Genomic DNA, 21,341 nt, shown 5'->3' on the forward strand with positions numbered 1-21,341 from the left:
ATATTACCGTTTCTTTTATAAAGAACTGACTTTTTACTGCATTAGAAAATACGTTTTCATAAATTACTGTTGTGAAGCACAAAATGAGACATGAATTAAAACAGTACGGTACTTTCATTAAGTACATTACTGCATTATAATACCACTGAACATTAGATACCGTAAACTTATTTATAATTTTTAAGATGAAGAAAGATGATGAATGCAGTATCGGAACACCCCTCTTTCTGGCCTCTTTAAGCCACAATGCAAGAGCAGCTTCCATTTTTATGATGTTTGTATTTTGCTTAGACACTACTCTGCGAGCTTCAGTATTAAAACTTAATTCTGAACTTTTACAGATTTTCTTTTCATGAATTTTAATTGTATACGTATCTAAGATTCACTCACACCTTAATTGCCCTGCTACCTTCGACACACTTTTTAATTGTTCAAGCATATTGCGAATCTTGACCTTTTCTTTAATACCAGTCAGAAACTTTAGAAACTTTCACTTTTTCTTTCCATTTTTGCCAACTTTAGATGAAAAGCGCATTTGGGAGCCATTCTATTTTATCAATGTTGATATGTAAAATGAAAAGAAAAAAGAGAGTCTAAGAATCGTTAAGTTAAGAAGAATTGAAGAATCAAAGAGGTCATTTGTATAAACTAAAGCAAAGCAGGTACAGATGTGATATACCCCCCCATTTGGCGACATCCGATTTTTTGTACAAAATTGAAATATTTTTCTCGCCAATGAGGTGATAATTTTTTAAGCATGGCATCCCTGGCGAAATTGACCTGTGTTTGGTAACCCGAAGGCAAGCTAGTTAGATCTGTTCAAACTTGTTTACTTGGGTTGTTTAGATACGTGTTGTTTTGTGCAATATACCTTACAGGAAAGCTTATTTTGTGTTAGTTTAAATTCAGTAGTTATGTTTTGAAGTAAAAACATTAGAAAATGCCAGTTTCTTCAAACTTGAACGTTAACTAAAAGTTAACTCCAACGTGGTGTGTATCTGTAACGTGCCATTGTCATGTGATGTATTGTTTTAGACTGAGTGTGAAGATTTATACCATAAAAAGGTAAGTTCTTCATTTTAGAATTAAGAAAAAACCTTTCACTTCCGAAATTCTTTGTTTTTACAAATCCTTGAGGGGTTCTTGTAGTTTTTAACTTTATTTTTACTGTTTGTAAATTAATTTTACAAAAATAGTATGGTTATTTTGTTCTAAAAGTTAATTCTTATCGATGCCACGAATTATTTAGACATTCTATTAACGTGCTAACTTTAGGTACTGAATTTCTGAAAATAAGTTGACTCCAGCATTTTATAAAAATATAAAGGTGTTATTTTATGTAATATATAATAGGTATTTTGAAAGCATGTCTGGATAGCAAATAAATGTATGGTATTTTTGTACTATTTATGTTTAGGATGTTTTGTTGAGACATTTCTACTTTTCATACATCGAAATTTGAGTAACTAAGCGCTTTTTTGGCTGAAATAGTTATTGATTTTGGGGATGTTTTCCGCTTTAAACATCGCAATTTGAATCGCTTTGCTCTTTTTTAGCAGAGTATGAGAAAAGTTTTTGTTTGATTAGATGCATGATGGAAAATAGCTTTTATTTCTATTGGTACATATTTCATTGGTGAGCTGTTATAGTAATTTGTCAATTTAAGCATTTTAAATACTTTCTAGTAATTGTTCTTTGTATCCAAAACTTTCTAGTTTCTGGTATTTTTGAAGCGTATATTCGTGATGTTTTTTGTTGTGGTTTTATGTTGTTTTTATATATATTGTGTTCTGAAGTGCTTTGATCATATTTTTTTATCTGATTTTTTCCTGTTGGCGCTAAAAAAGCATCGCTAAGAACGATGTATGACATATGTCGTCATACATCGTTTTCTTGGCAACGCTTTCTTGGCACCATCAGGAAAAAGTCGCCAAGGGTGGGGTATATCACATCAGTTCCGCAAAGCAATGTTTAGACTAATACAATGTGTGAACTTCCTGTTTCAGTGATGCTAAAGGGATGAAAGTCCATGTTCACAAAACCAATATTTAGGGTCAACGAAGCTCATTCTAATGCTCTGCCTCTCCTTTCCAAAAGATTTCCTGTTGCAGGGGAGCACTTTGTGTCCACAATAAAAAATTCATTACTCATAAAAAAACTTGCATTATAGTCATTTCACGGTAAGTTGGTAAGTACGATCGGTAAGTCGGATCAGATCGGTAAGTCCGATCAGATCACAGATCTCGTTGTAGCGAGATTCGACTGTACTATCAATACATTTTCATAAAACCATGCATTAAGGAAAGATTGGTAAAACCTCGTTCACTGGTAACCTTGACTACTGTCAACTTTCGGTCCTCAATGGGTTTACCGAAGTTAGATTACTTACAGCAGGGGTGCCCCCCCTAAGGGCAAGGGCTCACCCCCCCCCCACCCCAAATGAGAAAAATACCCCTAAAAATTTCAATGCTGCAGTCTGCGCCATGCCCCTCCCTAAGTGGGCACCCCTACCTACAGTACATTAGAAAAAGGAAACAGAGGTTTGGAGCTCTACCCCCAAATTTCTTTTCAAAGATAAAAGTTTTAAACATGCTATTTTAAGCTATCTATGGAGGGAGGTGTTAGATGTGGAAAGATTTAAAGATCTCCATGAGAATTCTTCAAACATTAAAACCTTTAAAGACGCAATTTCAGACTCTGCTTGGTAGTAACATTAGAGAACGCAAATTCTTTGAAATTGAAGTCTCAAAAAGGCATCTTAGGACTATTGTTGATTGCTTTAGAAGAAAGGTTTAGGTTTTGGGACTTTTCCCAGGAATTCTTAGATACTGAAGTTTAAAAAGCACACTTATAGACTATATAACAATTTTAGGCAAAGCGAATCGAAGGGTTGAGGTTTCTTTTTGCTACAGATTATTCTTTTTTAAAGGAGAAATGGTTCTAACTAAGAAGTGGGTAACTAAGGAGACTTTTCGGGGAGAACAGGATCAGTTGCCTGAAAAAAGGATATTCCTGTGCAAAAAATGGGATGTTCTGTTACTACTTGACACTACACAAGTAGTAACGGAACAATTAATTTCTCAGGTTTTAACACACAAAAAATAAAACCATAAACTAAAAATATTTGCTATATAACTTTTCAAATATTTTGATAATCTCAATGAACATAAGTTTCAACAAAATATCTATTTTTTAATTCTAAAAACTTGAAGCCTGTCATTTGAATAACTTATTACCAAAACTAATTCAAAAATGGACAATTGTTTAGAATATGAGTAATTGTAAAGTTCAGTCAATTCAGAATGTGTCATTACTTCATCATAAGCATCGCACGGAGCTTTAGAGTCGGCTAATCTTCATGAAAAATTTGTCTAAAAAATGCTCAGACAAAAGTAATTCCACTTCTTAAACTAAAAATTCAACTTTTCTATTTATTCCTTTAAAACATTAGAGGCTTGAATTAGCAGAACTTGTATAAAAATTTAAGTAGAATGTTAATAGGAATTTCTAAATTAAGATATCATTATAACATATGTTTACAATATAGTCTATTGGGACTAGGGGTTGAAAGCTGGCCCAACATTTCAAAATTTTCCAGGGGAAATTAAGGGTTTGTGTTCCTTCATTTTGTAGGGAAAAAACAAAATTCGTACAAAAATGCTTTATTTCCAATTGTTTTTAAAATCCTATGGGGGGGGGGGGTTAAGAAAATCAGGGCCAGCTCTATTAGTTTTGAAATTTTGGGTGATGTCGACAAGTGGTCTGTTTTAAGACCATTGGTCTTAATAATACATCCTACATATTACTAAATCAACAAGCATACTTTCACGTATCGCTGCAATTTGAGCTGCAAAAGGAAAAAAAACTAGGAACAGATTGAAGTCTTTCATTTTTTTCTTTTTTGCCTCCTTACTTTTTGCCATCATGAAATTTTCCACCCCTAAAATTTGTGACCCTGAACGGTGGCACAGGTTACCTACCCCAGGAACCAGTGGCGAAGGGTAGTCAAAAGAAACAAAATGACTGAAATATAGATTTTAGTAACGTGTCCCGCATCTATCAAATATCTGATTTGAAAATCTTTCCTGAATAAATTCGTAGCAACTCATCACTAAATCTGTATCTAACTTAAGACATTGAACAGCATATATAAACACAGAACTGTAGAAAGACTTAAATATAATAAATTAAGTTGAAAACAAAAATACACGCACATATTTTCAAAATCTTCTTCGCTCAAACGGGAACGAAATAATTTTGAAGTATATTGTTAGTTGCTAAAGCTTATTAAAAATAAATCCTTTAACATTTAGTGTAAGGAAGACATTTCGGAACAAAACATAATTTTACTAATGTGCACAGTAATATTGCAGTAAACAAACATACAGAAAGTTTTAAAAGGGAACATTTAAAGCGTTTTTGGTTGTTACCTATTTAATAGAAATACTATAAAATGAGGTAGAAAGACATTAATTTCGCGTAAATATTGTAAAGTAAAAAACAAAAGTATTCTCAACTAGTTTGACAGCCTAATAGAAAGGAAATTAATAAAACTAATTACAAAATAACACCATAAGTAACCATTAAATACAGAACTTACCTCTACAGTGGTCTCTTTTTCATCCATAACTGAAGGAACACAGCACCTACGACATCAGATTATTTGTATATCCATTGGGTCAAAACAACATTGTTAATTCTGGTTTTGAAAGAAAATATAAAACAGGAAAAACTCTTGGTATATATATTTCATTTGTATATTCCCAACTTAAAACTTCACACCTTGCCATTAAGCATAGAACTATCACAGCCTGTCAATCAAGAAATCAAGAAACATCAGTCCTTGGGCTTCAAACGTGAAGTGAGATTGTCGTATTTGTGATTACACCGAAACATACAGCTCAAATACGGTATTTCACATAGTTATAAAATGTACTGTAGGTAGCGCTAAACATTTAATCGTATCCATGGCCATACTGGATTTCATGATTACATCAATTATTAAAAAGGATTACAGAATATTTAGAGAGCTTTTTAAATCTTGTTTCCCTCGATTAGTTTTCTAAAACAGTTTAAAAGAAACTATTTCTTTAAAATTTGCTTTATTTGGATGTTTACGCTTTTTATGCACTTAAATAAAATACATTATGGTTAGCAGGAAACATGGCAAACATACAATAATTTCGTATACAAAGTTTTTTTTAAATTAAATTTTAAAAATAAAAAAAAAAGACATATTTTTCCTTTTGCGGTCCTCTAGCGGTAAAATCTAGAACTTGTCTTTATGATCTCTTTTATTCCTTTAAATATCATTAATTAGGTAAATGGGATGGGCAATAGTAGAGCTTGCGCAGATCTTTTCCTTACGTGGCATGAGAATGGAGCGCAAAGTTAAAGATGAATTTTGTTATTTAATATAATTAAATAATACATTTGTTTTCTCAAAATTATATTGGGAACGTTTTCTCTTCACTACATTTTACGAAATTACCATATCGGCCTCCTTTCCCTGGTAACTACAATTTGCTGTCACATTTTCTGAATCGTCCCTTACCCCAATTCCGAAGTTTGTTTTTGTTTTCATTTTTAATAAGAAAGAAATTGTGCAATTTCGAAAATATCGGGTATCTTGCGGTTTTATTTACACATCATACATTCGTTGGAATTTGACGGAACGTTTGTTATCATTACATCAAATGAATGATTACAATTTAAAAATAAACATGATAAAGACGGAAGGAGGAAACATATCTTCTTTCCTTTTTATTGTTATTCTTTAATTTATGGTTTAAATTTTTTCCGCTCGAAAATTATTTAGTTAGTTTGTTGATCAAATAGGGTACCATAAAATTCTTTCACTACCTAATATGTTTTCTGAAAATACTTGGAAGTTGACTAGTACTTATTTATGAAATCTGATTTCTATCACTTCTACTGTGATTTAACTCAGATGCTTCATTTGCATGTTATCTCACATCAGCTACAAGTATTTTGTTCAGGATACTGAAATTTAAACCCCCTTATATTCAGCGTATGCAACTCAATTAGCAATTTTGACGCATTTACATTAATTATTTTTACAAGCTCCGAAAAACTTCGGAAATTGTTAAAATTGTAGCACATAGAGCATGTTACCATTTCGTACATCATTTCTTTTCAGATCATGTGTTACTTTATAATTAAATTAAAATGTTTTTTTTTTCTCTCTCTTACCAATGTCATCTATGGATTGACGACTGAGATATTTACTGATTACATTTTCATAGGTTTTCAGTGAAGTTTCTCCAGTCTTATTCAATATTTATTTTTATTTATGTTTGTGCACATATAATCTTGAAAGTTTTTATTTATTTTTTTTACCTTTCTAATTTTCTTTAATGTTGCTCGTTGCAGTACAATAACTAAGGCATATACAGTAAAACCTGTCTACAACAATACTGTTGGGACCTAAAAAAATATTGTTATAAACAGGTTATCATTATAGACAGTTTGATTATTTATGCTCAAATTTTGCTGGGACCAAGAAAAATTTCGTAATAGACAGGTTTATTGTAATAGACAGTATTGTTATACACAGGTTTCACTGTATTAATGTTTTAGAGGAATACTTGTTTCATATATAGATACAATTGAACTCAATTAATACAAAAAAATCCTTGAATGATAGAAATAGTTGTTATTCATACAACCATATTGTGGGCAATTCCACGGTGTCGGACGTAAGAATTGCACGATATTTACTTCAAAAAACCAACACATTTATTGGTTAACAATTTTGAAATAAATCAAAATATTTTTTAAATACTTACTAGTGTATGTAGAATTGTGAAGCATAAAAAGAATTTCTGATACAAAATTTTATTTCAAGAAAAAAATATTTAACTCATGGTGTCGGACGTATTAGCTGAATCTGAAAAATAAGACTAGCAAAACTAAAATCTAAGATTCAGGTCAATGGCTTAATCTGCAACAATGTAACTACTTTTATGTCAAAGAGCAATGATGAAATATTAATAACTCATAAAGATTTTTTTAATTTTAGAGGTATTAAGTGCCAAAATAGGGACTTTGGTATTGGTGTCGCATGTAATATGTACAAAATTACCATGGTGTCGGACGTAAAGAAAAGTTTAAAACCTTTTCAAATTACTTTTAATTTTGCTTTAAACCTTGAGTAATATGTTAATGACAATAAATGAGATGTTTAGATAATTACAACATTAAACATGAAATATTTTTCATAAATGCTAATTTCGCACACTTCTAATTGGGATAGGTGGAAAAAAATTCTTAATTTTTTTTTATTTTGTATAGAAGATTTTATCTTCCTCTTTTTGCCATTTGAAGTGCCCTTCTGTCCTATACATCACAGATACTTCAATCATTTCACCATTTAACAGGGGATTGCATCCTGTGTATTGTACAGACTCTTCGTTGACCGCAGCAACCCACTTATGTACTTTTAAGTTGTGCAACAAATTCCATATCTTCAAATTCATCCAATGCATCACTGTCAGATAATTCTTCTTTAAATAGAGCAACCATCCTAAGTGTTTGTGAGGAAGAAGTGTCTGACATAGTAATTTTATTCAATGAAATGGCTTTGACTCAGTGCATGCATTGCTCAAGGATTTTCTCAAATATTACTGCAATGTTGCTGAATTATGCATGACCTCTTCTGATGATATGTGAGCTTCAAGTACACTGCAGATTAATGAAGGAGCCACAGATGCATAATTCTGGTGACATACCACTTAACACTATTCCAGCTTGTCTAGTGCAATGGTTGCAGTGGTGGTCTGATTTGATTGAGCACTCCCCCCCCCCTGTCATTTTACTTCCAGCTTTAACAATACGCCACTTTTTTTTTTTTAACCTTACCAACTATGCTGTCTACAGTTCCTTCCCCAAGGAACACTGCAAAGAAATTCCGGGTTAATTTTGTGTTGAATCTCTGCTCAAATAAATGTTTTGATAATAGGTATCCTTACTTAAATTGTAAGCTGAGTCTATCTGAGAAAACTTGTACATTTTTAGTGCTTGGTTATTTGGTTTTAAGATATTCTAACAGGTAACTTACAAATTTATGCACTGCGAGTTTAGTATGATCCAAAGTATGAAAAATTATTGCAAAAGTTTGAGAGAATTCTTTGGATATCCACGCATGGGATGTGAAGATCGTGGCTTGGGCATGGCATGTGCCCAGTTTGACAGATCAAATTTCATTCTGCTGTAAAATTGCCACATTTTGAGATGCTTAAAATAAAGAAAAAACTATTCCTTATAAGGTCAGTGCTTCTAGGAAAAAAATATTAAGTAACAAATTGGACCAGTTAATCAATTACCAGTTTCATGGTTTAAAAAAAAATGTTTTTAAGTAAGAGTACCTATTAATAAAGACATTTTAATGACTAAAGTATAAAGAAATGTTGTTATCACTGCTCTCTATCCCTTCTGTTTTAAATCAGAGAAATTCTGTAACCATAACGAGGTAACAATTTTAAAATTCTTGGTGTCGGACGTAATTAATTTGTTACGTCCGACACCATAAAATAAGAAAAAACTATTTATTTGAATTTTGTTGGGATTGCACATTTTCAATAGTAACTGATGTTCTGATTTACAGGTAAAATGTTTTGTAAAATATTCCATCCTATTTTATACAGCTCAAACTTTTAGACAGTTGAGTGTCGGACGTAATTTTATCAAAGTGCCTGTTATAAATAAACTTTTAAAGACAAAAATATTTTATTTAGGTCTCATTTTTTGTGCTACATTTGTTCTCAAGTGTTGTGGCAGGCATCTGAATCGGTTACAATGTGAAAAATATTGCAACTATAGTTTGAAATACCAATTCCAACAAGATATCAAAAAATCCATTCTGACAGCATGTCGAAAATACCTCTGTTCAAAGGCTTGTAACTCTTATAAACATAAACTTTTGGGGTAATTTTTATTATTTTCATATAATTCAACTCATAACCTTGAAAATGATACCTAATTTGTGAGAAAAAAAGGATTTTGAAAAATTGATCATCTGTTCCCCATTCCCGTGGAATTGCCCTTGTGAAAAAATGTTCTCCTATATTTAAAATTTCCTACCATAACTAACTGAATTATAAGGCTTTACTGGTGTGGTGAGGCATTATACATTAAAGAATTGCGTATTAAAGAAAAAAATATTCCGGTTTTTCTAAAAAAAAGGGCACAATGTAAGTTTTCTGAATATTTTTTGCCAAAATCGGTAAAAATACCTTACTTATGATGTCATGGCATAGTCAAAAAAAAAAATAACATCATGTAGGTATGATTCAATCCGAACATTTTAAATTGTAATGCAAAAACTTGAGTAGGTGAAGGTGGGGTACATTGGACCGCGGAGTACGTTGGACTGGTCTGGATTATTTTAATACTATTAGTATTTTTTATTTTATGACCAACAAATAGCACCTATGGTCCTACAAATCCTATAATGAAATCACACAGTACAGTTATATTGAACAAATTTTATTCCAGAAAGTGTTGTTTCAATAGTCTTGAGTAATTTTCAGAAAACTGTAACTTGATTTTTTTTTATGGTTTTCATCAAAATTGCGGCAAAAAAATTGAACTCCTTTCTTAAAGTAAGTTTCTTTAGTTCGCTATAATTGGCAATTTTTTCATTTTTTGTCAAAAAGAAAAATATTTTGACATCACTTTTTCAGACTAAGAAGGTGGGATAGGTTGGTCTACTCTTTGTGGAGCATGTTGGACCCAACCAATCTAACCCACATAATTTAAAAACTTTTTTTTTGCTTGCAAATCTCAATAATTGTAACAATATTCTATGATTTTCTTTTGATTTTTAAAAAATAATTGCATACTAATGGTGAATGCTTATTGCTAATAAAGATGATTTATCAAAAAATCAGTTTAATATGTTATATTGATCTTTAAACTTAATATTTTTCACTCTACACACAACAGAAAATAAGGTAGTTACAAAGTTTAATAGGATTTATCACTAAAATTATAACAAACTTTGTTTGAGTTATGCGGTCCAACGTGTCCCACCCATGGGACACATTGGTCCACGTTACGAGGTTCCGTTAAAAAATTAATATAAAAAAGGTTTATCAATTCAACACTTCCAAAAAAATCTGTGGTGTTGAGAAGTGTTTAGTGAAACTTATTGTAGAAAATCAAACTAATCATTAAATTTTGTGACCAGATAAAAACTGATAAGTAAAAAAGTGGACCTCCCTTATTTCAGGATTGTCAGGACGCGAACTTTTTCTTGCTGACTCATACATATTTTCTTCTAGACTAGTAAAAGTTTTTCATGTCTACGTAACACAATGTAACTTTATTAAAAATAATTTGAAAATTTGCTCATAGAAATTGAATAAAGTTCCAAAAAAAAACTATTGGAGAAAGTATAATGTTCGAAATAATCATGATCATAAATCAGGAGATTACCCACTGCTGATGAATCGGCAAACAGCCATTTTGCTTATTGGTGTGTCCTTGATATGTATATGCAGCTGATTATGTTTGTTGATCATGCCTTTTATTGGACTACTTGCAAAGGCTAGGTAGGCATGCATGGTCCTTGCCACTGGATTTAATATCCTTTGCTTTAAATTTTTTAGGCATCTAAGGGTCGCCTGGGTTCAACCTTATGAATGAGCAAATCTTTGTCATTGCATAGTCTCACTGAAGTGGACATAAACATATCATCGCTGGGTTGCAGAAACAGATCAATTCTTTACGCGTAGCTACTCAATTTTAAAAGTCTTTACAACAATGCACCAAATTGTATTCCTCAATTCTTCCATTTTCAAGAGGTATTCAGAGTATAAAGATAAAATATTGAAATTTTATTTCCTCTCATTCCAGCTATTTTTCCTAGTAGTATTATCAAACTTATCTCATACTTTTAGCATATTCTATTAAAAGTTTTTATTATACATGCTGCAGAATTTTTGAAACTTGTGTGTACATTGTCTTAAAACTAAGTTGATTGAAATTTTATTTTGTTTATAGGACATCATGAATTCACAGTATGGAAGTTCTGGTCCGTACATGCCACCTTATGCTCAACCACCTCCTCCAAATGCCTATAATGCCTTTGGAATGCAGAGTGAACCAGGTAAATGTTTTAAAAGCATCTGTGTTTAGTGTGATTAGTTACTTTGACTGGTTTTTATGGTACAGCAAGTGAAATTGTTCAAGAGAGGAAAGATTGATTTTTATTGCTTACTTTTATTACCTATGTTAATTACAAATCTTTCGGAATTCAATTCCAAAACATTTTCAGAATTTAGGCAAGAATCCCTCCTATCTTCCCTTAATATCGACAGTCATCTGAAATTGCATTTTTTGAACTGCAATATCGAAAAAATATGGGGGAAGCATTCACCAGTGTTAAAGGAATGAAAAAGAGATGCCTGAAATGTAAAAGTTCTTCTAGTGTAAAAGACGTAAAACTTCTAGAATCTTCTAAAATTTTGCACAAATAAATACAAACAGAACTCTGGTCAAAACATAGTTTCAAAGTTTGAATAAGTAGTCATAAGTACAAATGGAAAATTTAACAGAAAAACGTGAATAACTAAACAAAGACTAGACAGTAACAAGGACATTGGTACAAACACTAAATTAAAGGCTTAAAGCTGATCACCTGAAGGAGCAAGGGCGCCCATATGCAAAATCTTAAGGGGTGGGGGGCTCATATATTTTCTCCATGGGTTGGAATGGCATTTCTCCATGTAAACCAATTTCAGGATGGATTAGAGTCATTAAAATATTTCATTTGTAATAACTTATTCATCAATCGCTGGAGAATAAATGTTTTCACATTTTTGCAAAGAAAAAAGTACCAAAAGCAAGGAAGTTCTAACTTCAAGGGGGGGGGTCGAGCCCCCCCCCCTTGCCCCGTATGTGGGCACCCTTGTGAAGGAGGAGGAAAAAGAAGTGTCTTCTCTCTGAATTTGCTCTTTATTTATGCCTGAGTTGGGGCAAAACAATGCTGAAATTCTTTTCAAATTTGAAAGTTGAAGAAATATTCTTTTTCCAAAGTTGCATATTTTATGGAAATAAAATTCATACATCTTGAATATAAGTGTCTATGAAATCAGAATACAAATATAAATAAAAAAGTGACAATTAGCCACAGGCTCTGAGTCTAGCTATGCTTTGTTCTAGCAATTCTGTATTTCTCTTGAATTTGGTGCTGTCATAAAACTCACACTCATAAAAATTTGAAATTATTTCTTCTACTTGGTAATATCCTGTATGAATTGCATTCTCAAGCAGTGCCAGATCTAGGGGGAACAAACCAGGCCCTTGTCCTGGCTGGCATGTTCATCCTATTTCTCATTGGCGCTTGATTTAAAACCTTGAAGAAAGATGGGTAAGGGCGGCAGTTTCAAGATTTGCCCCGGATCGAAAAAATCATAAAACCAGCACTGTTCTCATGCCAAACATAATCTTTTGTTTTTCCTTGAAAATTGAAAGCAAGCTTAAATGTATGTTATTTTTTAATAGCTCCAAATAAAAGTATGTCTGCAACTGCTTATGGCTATAGTGGTGTACATAATGGTCCATCAAATGTTCTTCCTGGACAGAGGCCTAACCCAAATGCTTTTCAAGTGCCATCTGCTTCAGTGCCTGCATCCAGCCAAGTTAACCAGGTAGTTTTGCATCTTGAACTGTTATGTTAATCTACTGCGGATTAAAAGTCTTCTCTAACTTTTCATTTGGGCTATAATCTACTGCTTTTTATTTTATATTGACTGCAGTTAAATTCTTTCGTTTGATCCACTATATTAATTGTGGGCACTTTCTAGGATGTTTGATGCCACCAGGCAGTTAGACTAATGTTTTAAAGGTTCAACTTTTGTTCAAGTTACATTTAAACTGAAAACAAAGTCAAACAAGGGTGTAGGCCAGTTGTAGAGGGTATAAATGTTCCAGAGATTCAGGGGGAAGTTTCAAATGAGGAGTTAGATTGGGAAACTAAGGGTGTAATTTTGGGGGACTCTATGGTAAGGGAGGTGGGTAACACAGTTGGGGGAGTAAAGCGTAAGGTGGCTAGGTGTTGTTTACCAGGGGCTCGGGTAAAAGACGTTAATATGGTTGCTGAAAAGAAGGGAGTATTGAATAAGGAGGACATGGTTACTTTGTGGGTGGGAACAAATGATGTAGGCCACAGTAAAAATGAGGAGTTTTCTAGGGAATGGGAATCCCTGTTGGATAAAGCAACCAGCTTTTCGACGAATGTCCAAGTGGTTGGTTTGCTTCCCAGGTATGGAGTGCATAGGAGCTGGCTAAATCAACGTGCAAGGTGTATGAACTTGCTACTGAAGTCAATTTGCGAAAAGCGCAGTATCAGGTTCATTGATGTATGGAGTCGTTGTAAACGGGATTGGATTGCTAGGGATGGCCTGCATCTGAGCTCTACTTGGGTCAAAATGGTTAGTGGATTAATTTTAAGGGATTCGGAGTCAAAAAACTAAGTTGGAATGGGGGGCATGGTTCAAGCATCAGGTATCGAGAGAATGAAATTTTTTTGGGTATTGCTAGAAATGGAAATAAAGTGACGAACAAGAGTAGTAATGTTAACAATTGTAATTTAGGAAATTTCAGGGTGTTAAATAAAAGCAACTTAGGCATGCTTAAAGTTTTCTATACCAATGCTCGCAGTATTAGGAACAAGATGGATGAATTGAAAAGCATAGTTATGGATGAGAAGTTGGATGTTATTGGAATTACAGAGACATGGGCTACCGAATCTGATGCAGAGTTATTACATATTGCTGGGTATAATTTGTTCAGACAGGATAGAGTAGGTAAAAGAGGTGGTGGGGTTTTATTTTATGTTAGAGACAATTTTATTTGCAATGAATTGGTCATAAATGATAAGCCTACTGATATTGATATGGTTTGGCTGGAGTTGATGAGCAGTAAGGGCAAAAAGCTACGCTTTGGAAACATTTATAGGCCACCTAATTCAAACCAGGGACAAGATGAACAGATGTACCGTATTATTAGTGACATGTCCTGTAAAGGATCCGTTATCATAATGGGGGATTTCAATTTTCCGGGTATTGATTGGAATAATTTTTATCCTGGTAATGGCAAAGAAGAGGAATTTTTAAAAGTAATTGGTGACTGTTTCTTAGATCAAGTTGTAACTCAGGGAACTCGAGAGGAGGCAATTTTGGATCTAGTTTTTTGTGACATAGGTAGTTTTGTTCAGGGGTTGAGTGTAGGGGAGCATATTGGAGATAGTGATCATAACAGCATTAGGTTCCGGGTTAAATTTGAAGTGTGCAAAGATGATAATTTTAGGTTTGTGCCCAATTTCAGAAACACTGATTTTGTTGCACTTAGGCAGAGCTTGAAAGAGGTTTTTTCGTCAGGGTTGGAAAATAGCGACGTAGATCAGCAGTGGACGGAATTTAAGGATAAACTTGCTAAAACCGTTGGGGACTATGTTCCATTTAGGAGAAAAGGTGTTAATACCAAAATTTGGCCCATGTGGTTCTCCAGGGAGACTAAAGAAGCTCTTAATTATAAGCAAGCCACTTTTCGTAAGTTTAAAGAAACTGGTCAGAGTGCGGAGAGGCTCCAGTATGGTAAGGCAAGGCGAAATTTTAAGTATTTGGTACGGATTCAGAAAAGGGAATTGGAGCAAAGGCTGGCAGATGACATTGATGGGAACCCTAAGAGGTTTTTTGCTTACGCTAATTCTGGGAAAGCTCGAAACAGTCAAATTGGGCCTTTGGTTGATGAGTATGGAAATTTAATCCAAAACGATAGGGATATTGCAAATGTTCTGAATAACTTTTTTTCCAGTGTGTTTAACGATAACTGTATCTCAACAGTTGACACTAACAAGACACAAGCTATTATACAGCTTGAGGATTTTGTATTTTCCAGGGAGGAGGTTTTATTTCATTTGAAAAAGATTAAAGCAACTAAAGCTCCGGGACCAGATAATATTTATCCAAAAGTTTTAGTTGAATGTGCAGAGGAATTAGTGGATGTTATTTTGAATATTTTCAATGCTTCTTATAACTCGGGGACGGTGCCAGAGGACAGGAAGCTGGCTAACATAACGCCACTCTTCAAGAAGGGGTCTAAAGGTCTTGCTGGGAATTATAGACCTGTAAGTTTGACTTCGGTGATTTGTAAGACTTTCGAAACTTTGATCAAAATTAAGATCATGATGTTCTTAGAGACTAATAGTCTGTTGACTAGTTTGCAGTATGGTTTCAGGAAAGGTAAATCCTGTACTACTAATTTATTGCATTTCTACGACAAGGTTACCTCAGCTTTAGATAACAAAAAATGTGTGGATGTTGTTTATATTGACTTTCAAAAAGCTTTTGACAAGGTACCGCATGTTGCTCTTCTCAGCAAGTTAGCTGACATTGGAATAGGAGGAAAAACTTTACTTTGGGTTAGAAATTGGCTTACTGGTAGGAAACAAAGAGTAGTTGTGAGAGGAAATCATTCTAATTGGAGTGATGTTTTAAGTGGGGTTCCTCAGGGATCAGTTTTAGGGCCTCTTTTGTTTATTATTTTTATGAATGACATCAATGAAAATATTTCTGGAAGCATGAATTGTTTTGCTGACGATGTAAAAGTTATGGGGATTGTCGAAAATGAAGAACAAGTAAAACAGCTGCAAGAGGATTTAGATCATATTACTAAGTGGGCAGATAAATGGGGTATGGCAGTTAATGTAGGGAAATGTCAAGTGCTACACTTAGGTCATGGAAATAAGCGTATGAGATATCATTTACAGGGTTCAGTCATAAATCAGGCAGAAAATGTTATGGATCTGGGTGTCTTTATAAATCAGGACTTCAAGTTTAGTCAACAGTGCAGTATTGCTAGTAACAAAGCCAACAAAATGCTTGGGTTCATCAAGAGATCTATTTCAAACAAATCTAAGAAAGTTCTTCTGCCTTTATATAGGAGTTTAGTAAGACCTCATTTGGAGTATGCTGTTCAGTTTTGGTCGCCTTATCTGAAGAAAGATATTTTCGTATTGGAAAGGGTTCAAAGATGGGTAACTAAATTAGTAAGGGGACTCTCAGATTTAGATTATGATACCAGACTTAATAGGCTTAACATGTATAGCCTGGAGCAAAGGAGAGTCAGAGGGGACATGATTCAGTTATTTAAATTTATCAAAATGAAAGATGTAAATGGATTAAATTTTTGCGGGGAAAGCAGGACAAGGGGTCATTGTTTTAAGCTATTTAAATCTCAGGCTAACTTGGAAATCAGGAAAAACTACTACTTTAGCAGGGTCGTGGGCACTTGGAATAGCTTACCGGAAGAGGCGGTAATGAGCAAGGGAGTGGATAGCTTTAAGAGGGCCATTGATCTTCATTGGGGACTAATTAATTGACTAGGACCAGCCTAGCTGGGCCCAGAGCCTGTTGCTGGTCGTCACATTTGTATTTGTATTTGTAAATTATCGATTCCTTCTTTCCATTGGATCATATATCCTAGTTTCTTTCTTTCTAAATTCATGTTAATTTGTTTCAGTCCCTTTTGCAGTGCTCAATGTCTCCTTATATGTTATCCAGTAATCCATGTAGCTTTGTCTTAGAGAAGAAGTTATTGCTACAATGCATTATTGTTAGTAGAACAGTATTTAAAAACTTTATTCTCAATCTTAAAGACAAATTCCTCCTCAATGCTATGCTGCTTTTACATAATGTGCTCCATCCTACTCTAAACTTTTAATTTTCTGAGAAATGTAGTAATGATTATTTTGTAAGTGTAATTTTTGTGCTGATGTGTTCTTTTATTTTTGCAGTTATCAAATGAAATGAATGCAATGCACCTTTCACAGAATCAAAACCATTTGTTAGTAACAGGGCACCATTCAAATCACAGACTTCCTAATAACTTATCAGAGCCTCCTAGTTCTCTTTCTCCTAATTCTACAGGACACCAACAATATTGGCAGCAATCTTCCAGACTTCCTCACAATCCAGAGGGTGCGTTTAATCAACCTCCTTCAAATGCAAATTATCTACCATCCAGCACTGTGGAACATCCATACTCTGTTCCACCTCCCCCACAGGGTACATCTTTTCCTCCAAACATGCAGCAAAATGAGAGGACTATATCCCCTGCTCCCCCCTTAGGCGACCAGGTGAATCAACCACATTTCGGCAGGCCCAACCAGGCAATGCCTAATCAGGAGATGTATCCTCCATCTGTGCAACAGCGTCAATACCCTATGTCCAGGCCTCCTATGCCATATACAAATGGAACAAGTGGGCCAACTCCTCCTGGCAGCCATTATGGGCAACATGGTTCAAGCATGCATGCTCGATATCCACCAGCATCCATATCTCCAAGTCCATCTCAATCGGCGCCTCAATATCCTCAGCCTGGCAATATTGGAGCAACTTCTAATCGACTAGGGAGTTTGCCTCAGCCTTCTGGTCAGCGACGGCTAGATCCTGATAATATGCCTAGTCCGGTGAGTTTTATTGAGCAATCAAGGGTTACATTTCACATATTTTTTTCTTTGCATGCGAGTGATACTCTGCTCCTTACTGCAAAAAAAAAAAAGGCACAAAAGACAGAATAATCTGAGAAACTGGATTTTATTTAATCTAAGTATTTTTTAATTTGTTGTGGCATCATAAGTTGATTAAAATCTTACCCAGTTTCAGAAAAATAAATAAAAGAGTGGCCCAATTTCTCTATATGTTTTAAGAAAAATATCTTCTTTCAATAAACAAATAATAAGAAACCCTGCTCTTAAATACTTACTGATTTTTTTTCTACAAAACTGTACAAGCACGATGCTTATCTATCTCTATAACCAACAAACATATTCAGTGGACTCTCTCTATTCTAAACACTCAAGGGACTGAACAAAACTGTTAAGATTATGGAGGTGTTAATTATAGAGGGAGACTGGATAATGCATATATGTATTCGCCGGGACCATCAAAATGTGTTCAAAATATTGGGGTGTTCACATTAGAGAGTATTCAGATAGAGGGAGTTCACTGTACACAATAACCGACTAGGGATGCCATAAGAAAATTCCAACTCTTCAAGGGGTGCCATGATTTGGAAAAGTTTGGGAACCCCTACCTAAGTCAAACTAAAAACACAGAAAAAATTTATTTGAATGAGAAAAAGAATTAAATTCCAAGAAAACAAAGGAATATATTCTATCATGTCTAAAAGCCCAGAAAAAATATATTTCAGTAAAGGAATTTTAATTATCCAAGAAAACACAGGAATATATAAATTTTCCCCCTTTCTGCCATTAAAAAAAAATCAGTGTATGTATGCTTTTTCTTTTTTTGTAGTGGGCAAGTATGAGCTCATCTCCACTTAGTACGGTGGTGCTGATTACTTTTGATATCTAACCCTGTTGTAGAGTCTTAGCTCATTTTATTATTATTTAATTGCATGCAATCTCACCTGTACTTTACTTTAGATTCAAGTGATTGAAGATGATAGGAAGTTAAGAAGTTGTTCCTTTTCCACTGCTCAAAGAGGACTGGTGCCTCCATTAGTTACAACAGATTTTTCTGTTATTGATGAAGGTGCAATTTTATTTACATTTGTTATTTGGTTCCAGAATAGTTTTTTTTTAGACTAGAATTAAAATCTAATGACACCAAAAAAACTTGATTTTGCAATTGGATGCTTCACTTGCCAAATTGATTAACTCCATAAAACAAAAAGTCGGGAAAAGTAACGAAGAAGATAGTGTTATCCATAGGAGTGAATGGGCCATTGTGTTACATTTTCTACCATCGCAGGGTCAGAAATGTACTGAACCAAAAGTTTAACATAAATTCACATTCTAAGCATTGATTAAGCACTATTAAAGCAGAAATAAGGATTTTTTTTAAAGGAGTTAATCGATTTGACAACTGAGGCATCCAATTATTAAATTGTCTCTACATTTTAATAACTTAAAGTCAGTTTGGTTGAAACAATAATGCTACCTTATGTAATAAATTAATACAGAGTGTCCGTCAGTCATGGAACGTTCAGAAAAGTTACTAAATTGAAGAAAACAGTCTCCAAAGTCCTCAAAATATTATCACAAAATTGGGAGAACTGTTTTATGAAAAACAATAGAAGTCTAGATGGGTCAAAAATCCCCCCCCCCCCAATCTTGCCTTGTTCATCTTTTTTGCCTCATTTTTTTTTCTAAATTCAAAGTAGCTTTTGCTTAAAAATTCTACTAAGAGGATATTATTTGCAGTCTGGCAGCAGAAACAGCGCGATGTAATGACAGTTACCTCAAATTCTAAAGTGTCTGCAGGCTGAAATAAGAAATAACATTTAATTTTCAAATTGCAGATCTGCAATTTGAAAATTAAACATTTTTTATTTCACTTTTCAAGCACAAGTCACTTCTCAAGTCTGCAGACTATTTTTCAATTATGAAAAAAAAAAATCAAACAAAATTCAATGAAATTTAGGATTTAATGAAATCAGGATTGTACCCATGTAACAACATGTGCTAGTTTTTAAAAAATATTCAGTGGCATTTTATCCGAGGATAACATGTTTTTTTTTTTTTTAAATTCCGTATGGCTATGGCATGCCAATTAATACTATTAAAAGATCATATTTATGTTAAAAAAAGAAAACAAAATTAGTGCATCATATAAAATATGTAACTATATTTAGCCATATTACCTAAGCTATATCAGTTATTAAAACTATGTATGTTATTCAAGTTATGTACAGAAGTAGTACAATAAATTATTGGTATATCATATCATATATATATTGTATTCAAGAAAAATTGCTTTTTTATTGACATTATTGTGTTTTCTGAAAATAACATTTTTTATTGGTAGGTATATGCAGTCCCAGGTTCATGCGATCAACAATTTATAATGTGCCTACAACAGCTGAAATGCTTAAACAAACTTCTGTACCATTTGCCATTGCTGTCAGTCCATTTGCAAGGTTACACAAAGATGAAGTTAGTTTCACTTTTTTTTTCTTTTTTGAGGGAGGACCAATCTTATTGATTTCTATATTGTCTGCTGCTCACACATTAATCTATGATAAATTATTATTTAGGTGTAATTAATTATTTATCACTATCGTTTTTGTTAAGCTGTGAGCTTTGAGAAGTGCTCAGCCTATTAACATTTAGTGAAAGCTCATACCAGGACATGTGATAGTTTTTGAAAAATCATCGTATGTCTTTATTTCATGAAACATCAAGAGCCAAAGTTAAAATACCATATTACCCCGCATTATCCGGCATGCCGGAAAAAAATGAGGTTGGCTAGCATGCCAGGAAATTTGAATTTTCCGTCATGCCGGTTAATTTAAGGTTTCTTTTGCAACAAAACAAAAGAAAATTTTCCCATTCCAATCAGAAATAAAACCACTGTAAGAAAAAAAAATAAATCCCAAAAGTAACCTTCTTTCAAAAAAAAAAAAAAAAAACGGGGGGGGGGGGGATTGCATATAATATGTTCTTGTTATTTATGGTAGGTAATTATTAATAGATTTAATTCTATGCCAATAAAGTAAAAAATTCAGAAACAATCATCGTACTGCGATTGGTTCATAATTTTTTTGAATAAAGTATTTTAGGTTCCTTTTGAGAGAGGTAATTTTTATTTATTGAATACAAATACAAATAAACTAGGCTGATCCTAGTCAATTTATTAGTACCCAATGAAGATCAGTGGGCCCCCTTGATCATTACCACCTCTTCCGGTAAGCTGTTCCAAGTGCCCACAACCCTACTAAAGTAGTAGTTTTTCCTTATTCCCAGGTTAGCCTGAGATTTGAATAGCTTAAAACAATGACCTCTTGTCCTACTTTCGATGCAAACATTTAAGAATAGCTTAAGAATAGCTGTGGTAAATTCTTTAGCAGGCAGTAACTTTCTGCTTAAATGTTTACTTACTTAGTTTTAATTTAATTTTTATAAAATTATATTAAGATTTGTTATCAAACAATATTTTTCTTGTTAAAATAACAAATGACATTGTTAGTAAATATTTTTACAAAATTAAACTGTTTATTAATAGTAATAAGATATGTAGAACTTATATTCATTTTTAAGTCTAAAATATATTTTTCGTAGTATTTTTTTTCCTAACCTAGATTTTTTTGGCATGCCGGAAAGGACCAGGCAAGTATTATTGAAAATATGGTGACTCCCGAATTTTGCTGCATGCCGGATAATGCAGGGTAATATGGAAACTTGTTTAGGTATTTTGGCTGTGGTATTTATAATGACATGTTAAAAAAAATATTGAAAATAAGCTCATTACAAAAACAAGTAGCTCGTTACACTTTAAATTATTTATGAA

The 21,341-nt window shown here is 33.4% G+C and overlaps 2 protein-coding genes across 2 annotated transcripts in view; one reads left to right on the forward strand and one right to left on the reverse strand.

The window, feature by feature from the left end:
* Positions 1 to 4,843, reverse strand: part of LOC129234180 (uncharacterized) — a 119,208-nt gene extending 114,365 nt beyond the window's left edge. Inside the window, exon 1 of the mRNA XM_054868092.1 lies at positions 4,601 to 4,843. Coding sequence (XP_054724067.1) covers positions 4,601 to 4,627 — 27 coding nt within the window. The 5' untranslated portion in view covers positions 4,628 to 4,843. The remainder of the gene's footprint in view (positions 1 to 4,600) is intronic.
* Positions 4,844 to 5,324: 481 nt separating this feature from the next.
* Positions 5,325 to 21,341, forward strand: part of LOC129225282 (protein transport protein Sec24C-like) — a 38,949-nt gene continuing 22,932 nt past the window's right edge. The window contains exons 1-6 of the mRNA XM_054859871.1: positions 5,325 to 5,512; positions 11,026 to 11,131; positions 12,529 to 12,674; positions 16,823 to 17,497; positions 18,476 to 18,584; positions 19,860 to 19,987. Of these exons, the coding sequence (XP_054715846.1) occupies positions 11,032 to 11,131; positions 12,529 to 12,674; positions 16,823 to 17,497; positions 18,476 to 18,584; positions 19,860 to 19,987 (1,158 nt within the window). The 5' untranslated portion in view covers positions 5,325 to 5,512; positions 11,026 to 11,031. The remainder of the gene's footprint in view (positions 5,513 to 11,025; positions 11,132 to 12,528; positions 12,675 to 16,822; positions 17,498 to 18,475; positions 18,585 to 19,859; positions 19,988 to 21,341) is intronic.

Source organism: Uloborus diversus, chromosome 1 (assembly GCF_026930045.1).
Source record: "Uloborus diversus isolate 005 chromosome 1, Udiv.v.3.1, whole genome shotgun sequence".
NCBI classification, from domain to species: domain Eukaryota; kingdom Metazoa; phylum Arthropoda; class Arachnida; order Araneae; family Uloboridae; genus Uloborus; species Uloborus diversus.